A 6,578-nucleotide genomic window follows, 5' to 3' on the forward strand; every position below is an offset into this window, starting at 1 on the left:
TCCCGAAGTCACACCCCTGTTGACCAGAAGACAAGACACTCAATTGTATAGAACTGCTGAGAGAAGAGGTGGTTTGTATTGCTTGCTGGGGAGCAGGGCCTGTGTGTAGATGTGAGTTTGTGGGCGACCTTCCTGCCCAAGTACAGGAAGCTCGAGTGGGAGGTGTCGCGTCAAGACCGGGTCTACGGCTGTTTGTTTACATTTTAATTCTTAATCTCACAGAGGAAAAACATTGGAAAAAAACATTGGAAAAAAAGGGGTGTTAGAGCACAGCAAGCACTAATTGGCTGTTTGGGAAAGGAATGCATCTACATAGTAGATGCGTGAGGCAGCTGATCAGCGTCAGCCGCGCTCGTTTCCCAGTAATTTGGTTTGCGCTGCAAACCTAGCGCACGGTGACTAATCAACTGGCTAGGTTCAGTTTGAAAAGGCACAGCCTGATATGCACACGCAGGTTGGTTTGCTTGGTTTCAACACTTGTGAACCACTGTGCAAATCCACGTCTGAAAGTGAGGGGAAGCGGTAAGCGCAGTTTTATTTTCCTCTGTAGCATTTCTGGGCGAGCCATAATGTGTTCAGTTGTGCTCCAGGTGTGTTTCTCAGTTTGAATGTTTTTGTAAATATGTAGTGTTTCCTTCACTGTTGCAAATCCCATCTTGTAATTGTAAGCTAAATAGCCGGGCACAAGTAATGTCTGACCTCGGTGTTTGATGTTTATATTGCGGAAATGGCTTGGCTCCGAGACCTGCGTGCATGTGGCACTTTTATAGTGGGGTTTCTTATGGGCAAAAATGCAATATGCTTATTTATGGACAGTCTTATTTATAGCCATCTTAAAATCAGTAACTTGTATTTATAGTCTGGGTTTGTAGAGTAATAATGTTGCAATGTCTATTTTTGATAAATTATTTATTAACAGCATATTTGCACATTTGCTTGCATTTGCACAAACATTTTGCACATGTATTACCCGTGACTAATTTCTGTTTTCATTTTCTGTCATCTGTCTGTACGTCTCCCTCTAAAATCAGTAACTTGTATTCATAGTCTGGTTTGTAGAGTATAATGTTGCAATGTCTATTTTTGATAAAATTTTTTATTTTTGATAAATTTTTTTATTAAACATTGAGTACCGACGACGTAATAATGCGTTTTTCACGCCCATGCGTTGTATACCAAAACGCAAAAATACGTTTTGCCCTTTAAATATCATATTTTGAATCTACACCCTTCAATGGACAATATATGTGATTTGGTAGCTCTGTGATGGACATAAATGACAACATTTGCAGGCCAAAGTTGTTTGATTGTTATGATGTTTAAGTGTTATGATTTGGTATTTTAATTTAATTACCCAAGATGTTGGATGCCAACCATGTGCCTATCGCGCTGCCTGCATTGATTTCCCTAGTACGGTCACTGTAGATGTGTTGTCTCTGACTTCACGCAATAGGTTAACACCATTGTATAGTGCCTGGAGTATCTTGAACTTTCTGGACTTGCTAGACCTTTACCAGATCCTTGGATCCAAATGGCAACCGATATGTGATTGCAGTAATGCGCTCCGATTTGGACGTTTGATCGCCAAAAAGATAAGTTTCTGTGTCTTCCTGTATGTGAGAAGCCAGCATGGCTACATATCATGATTCCCTGATTGTCGCTCCCAACGCGGACGCTCCCCTGTCGGCTCCCTCCCACTAGCCAGACTATCGATCCGGGTGGGACTACACGTCCGGGAGTGATAGAAAACCTGGGAACTTACACGTCCGGGAGCGATCTCATTTTGGGAGTGTCCATCTGCACCGCATATGATTCGGGTCGGATGGGCTAGGCTACATTAAGCATCATATCATTTGGATTTGTTGTCAATGTTGGGCTATTATTTCGGGAGTCATCGGGAGCTATTTTAGCAATGTCTCACCCTTGCATGTGTGCAAAGAGTTTGTGATCAGTCCACGTGAAAAACAGGGATTTCAAAGGGCATCAATTGTGGTGTCGTAGTGTGACAGAGCAGGAGGTGTGTTGCCGTATTCGTGAATCGTGCTATGTTTTTTCCCCTAGTAGCCTACGATCGGTAGCGTGTATTGTGTCTGACTTCACGCAATAGGAAAACACAGAGACCATTGTATATCGTGCCAGGAGTATCTTGAACTTCGGGGCTTGCTACCTAGACCTTTCCCAGCCCCTTGGATCAAAATGGCACCCGAATTGTAATTGGAGTAATGCGCTCCGATTTAGAAGTTTGATCGCCAACCAGATAAGTTTATTTGATTATTCACCTCTGCTGAATGTCTTCCTGTATGTGAAAAGCCAGAAGCTAGCATAGATGGCTACATATGGATCAGATGGGCTACACTAAGCATCAGGCTATTGGGATTTGTTGTCACGGTTGGGCTATTATTTCGGGAGTCATCGGGAACTATTTTAGCAAATGTCCGACCTTCTGCATGTGTGCAAAGAGCTTGTGTTCAGTCTGTGTGAAAACGTGGTTTTCGAAGGGCATTGATTCCCGGTGTCGTAGTGGTTTAGAGCAGGAGGTGTGTCTTGACGTGAGGAAGATGTGTGTCAGGCAACCTTGCACCAAATTGTAATTAAAACCAAACTCATCCCCTTTCAAACTCGTCCATTCTGAAGAAGCGCCCCCTTCACAAAAACCTCAATATCTCCGATTGTAGCTGAATTCCATGGATACCCATTTCGGTTTAGGTGGGTTTACTCGCAAAAAGCTGTAGAGACACACAGTTTTCACCTACTAAGAGGGCAGCGTCTCCACTTTCAAACAGTCATAACTATTCAGTGGCCCTATACATAATAAGCTGTGAGTCTACAAAAAAAACGTAAAAAAGGGCTTAAAAACGCTGGATTTACGACATAATTCCGTGAGCAACGCCGGTATTCAATGTGTTAACAGCATATTTGCTTGCATTTGCACAACCATTTTGCACATTTATTACCCATGTCTAATTTCTGTTTTTCATTTTCTGTTATCTGTCTGTACGTCTCCCTCTAGGTTTTTACCTAGGGGAACGATGGACCCTAAAGCCTTGATTGTCCTTGATTGTCCCTTGTGCCTTTACTGGAAATAACCTGAACTGAACTTTAATAAAAAAAGGGGAAAAAAAAGAGAGGAAATCGAAAAGGAAAGTTGTATTGTCAAATCCCTTCGAGTATAATCCTGCACTTCACACCTCATTCAGACAACATCCTTCTCAAGTTGGGGAAAAAATTGCACAGTGGTCAACCAAACAAAAAACCCAGAAACAAGAAACCCTGGAAAAACCAAAAACAAAACCAAAACAAAAAAACGTCAATTTGACATACATTTTGGTGTTGATTTTAAAGTAAATGTTTCGACTACGCCAGTCCCTGTTGAGGGTGAGACAACCCTTTTAGTATACATTTCAATCAAGTTCCCCACTCAGGATCAGATGAGAACACACAGAGATAAAGAAGTCCCATGTTCTTTGCGTTTATTTTCAGTTCTCTTTTAAAAACATCTCCTGTTCACTTTCAAACTGCAAATGACCGACATGTACAAGGCACTAAGAACACGTCAATCTATGTAAATGTCAATGATTTTAAATGTACAAATATCTATTTTTGTGCAAAAAAGCCTGACAGCGGGGAATCTTATTTGTTTTCTCCACGGAGGAGGGGCCAGGAGGCGGGCCGAGGCCACAAGCACAAGTGGAGGACGCAAGGTTGCATATTGAAACACAAAAAATGACTAATTTATACCAGAATAAAAGTCCTGCCAGTAATAGGCCTGCCAATCACAGACAAAGGACCAAAATCACCAGTCAGATTGAGGGGTGGAACCCAATCTGCCACACTAACAACTAGATAAACAATTTAAATCCTGGTAACAAGTCAAACATACTAGGAGCCTTCAATAGTCCCATTCAGAGGATAAGCTGTGAAATAAAGCTGTTCACTCAAAACAACAAATCCCGATGGGCGTAGCAGAAAATATTGGGTCCCTATGTGCAATCAGCTCCAATGGAAGCTCCCCCAACCATATATCTTCATAAATCACATTGTGTATGAGCACCTTACATACATAATAATAATAAATAATATTAATCTGGTTTCATAGAGCGTCGTTTAAGTAACCCAAGCTCGCCCCCTGAACGACACCCCTGCCATGAACCCAGGCTATATATGCAATGATGGACACTGATACACTTATCACAATGTAGAGAATGTAAAAAAAAATGGAGAGCTCAAGAGTTCCAGCATCAGCAGTAGCACCAGCAATAATATCTTGAGCAACAGCAGTTCCTGCAGCAGCACCTCCAGCGAAGACAGCAACAGCTCTCACGTCTGCTCCAGCTACAGCAGCTCCCACTGCAGCCCCGGCAACAGATGCAACACCAGCAGCCATGGTAGATCCAAAAGCAGCTATGGCAGCAGCTCCGGCAAGACCAGCTCCAAGAGACGTCACAACAGCCTCTCTGGCACTACCCCTCGCACCAACCAAAGCTCCTATTACAGCAGCACCAGCTCCAGCAGCAGATCCAACAGTAGCCCTAACAGTAGCTAAGGCACCTTCAGAAACAGCTGCAACAGAGAATCCAAGGGTAAAGGCCTTAACAAATCCTTTCAGATATGTGTATTCACGATTGACCCTTAGTGGCAAAATCCTGCAGTAGCCTCCTCCATTCCTCTGCACCATTCTGTTGATCTTTCCCAGCAGCTCTCTGACCTGAGAGGGATCCCTTTCTCTGTTGTTGAAGACATGGTATCCTCCACACTCATACACAAAAGCACAAAGATCTGGACTTTGGTCAATGAAATCGTCTATGGTCTTGCCAAGTTCCAGATCAATAAATTCTCCTAGCTCATCTCCATGGGTGAACAGTGGCAAAGTGTACCATGATGCGCTTTTCCCAAACATCTTCTCAATCATTTTCATAGTTTCACGTTCTTTGGTCGTGGTGAAACATGCTGCCAATTTTCTAAACAGTGTCCAAATAATTCTGAAGCCTTTTCGTTCTTTGTATTTGATTTTGTCTGGGCGAATTACTAGCAATAGCACGTGAGGACCAGGAGCAGCTAATTCTACCCCATTAGCAATCTCTCTCTCCACCACCTCATTGGATTTATTGGGATCAAAAAAACCTGGTGTATCCACTATAGACAGCAATTGACCATCACAGTGTATGCTTTCCTTTACACAACCAAAGTTGATGAATCTGTCTCTAGATTTAGTCGTGAATGCTCTTCGTCTACAGATGGTGTTTCCTGATGAACTCTTCCCAGCACCAGTTTCCCCGAGAAGCACAATCCTCAAGGTGTCTGGCACTAGTGGAGAAAAACACAAAGAAGATATTCATTGCCACAGAACCACTCTTTCCATTGTTCTCTCTTGATATCTCAAATACAGCATGTCTGATTGCCAGATTTCCCAAAAATTATTTCTCAAGAGGCCAATGCACAGTGATACAAGCCTAATCTGATCAGAACACAGCAGGCAAATCACGTAGGACTGCGACAATTGTTTTTTTTTCCCTAGCCTGACAAGCCAGACTAGATGTGAAATTAAATGTAAACATTTAGTCTAGCCCCGATGAGTGACACATCGGAAAATTGTTGATGAAAACTACCCGTTGTTTTTCAAACTGTGTCTGTGCCTATTGTGGCCAACACTTTGTCGTCACTCCCTCAAATCCCTGTCCGCTTTGCAGCCAAAGATTCAAAACAAATCAAAACAAGTCTCCTGCATTGTAATTAGTCTGCCAGATTCAGGGCATTGCAGCATTGTCCGACACTAGATCCACTCGAAGGCATAAAATGATTTTGGCTGTTGGCGGGTAGGGCTAGTTTACTAGGCTATGTTTTTCGTGTCTGACCTCTTGTGGGGAAGTCAACCGATTTGAAGGCAGTGAGAGATTTCATTTCTTGCACAGACAACATGTTGTTTGCAATGTATTGGATTCCTTCATTTCAAAATTACATTGACATTGAAATACCTATAGTGGTAAAGTCTTTTGTAAGTAGAAATCTTTGTCGGCTTTGAGTGTGAGATGTAAGACTTCCTGTTCCTACAAAACACTGCTGCGGGTTTTGGAGAAACTAGAATATTATTAGAATATTAAAAATATTCTATAAAATATATATTATAAAATTATAAACATATTAGAATATTCTAGTATGGACCTATTATATGGATACGTATATACTGTGCCATTCTATTGCCTGAATAGACCAACCATTACAAATGTCTGTGACAAAAACAAAATGAAAACAATCGACAAAAACTATCTACAGTAGAGATTGTAAACCAGCTCTGAATGATTAGAGATTTTACTTACGATCCTCAAACTGCATGTTTGTCTTACAGGTAAAGGTATGCAGGTCTGTCTTTACTGGTATTCCATGTGTTCTGCCACCGTACTGTTGTCTCGCAAGTGAACAAGTTCTGTCTTTCGTGATACACGTTATTGTGTACTTAGACTCCACCCCCTGAATACCAGGAGAGAAGATGCTTATCTGAGAATCTCACACCCAAGCCTCCAAACTTGTTAAACAAGTCCCATTCACATGGCGTGACAGACAAGTTTGTGTGTGTGTGTGTG

At 42.0% G+C, this 6,578-nt stretch overlaps 1 protein-coding gene across 1 annotated transcript; it reads right to left on the reverse strand.

The window, feature by feature from the left end:
- Nucleotides 1–3,755: 3,755 nt before the first annotated feature.
- LOC134444099 (uncharacterized) lies at nt 3,756–6,363 on the reverse strand. Its single transcript, XM_063193558.1, has 2 exons — nt 6,315–6,363; nt 3,756–5,304 (listed from the first exon to the last, which is right to left on the reverse strand). The coding sequence occupies exons 1-2, from the start codon at nt 6,328–6,330 to the stop codon at nt 4,091–4,093; spliced, it is 1,230 nt and encodes a 409-aa protein (XP_063049628.1). The 5' UTR covers nt 6,331–6,363; the 3' UTR covers nt 3,756–4,090.
- Nucleotides 6,364–6,578: the final 215 nt, after the last annotated feature.

The sequence above is a fragment of the Engraulis encrasicolus genome, unplaced genomic scaffold (assembly GCF_034702125.1).
Source record: "Engraulis encrasicolus isolate BLACKSEA-1 unplaced genomic scaffold, IST_EnEncr_1.0 scaffold_456_np1212, whole genome shotgun sequence".
In the NCBI taxonomy this organism is placed as follows: domain Eukaryota; kingdom Metazoa; phylum Chordata; class Actinopteri; order Clupeiformes; family Engraulidae; genus Engraulis; species Engraulis encrasicolus.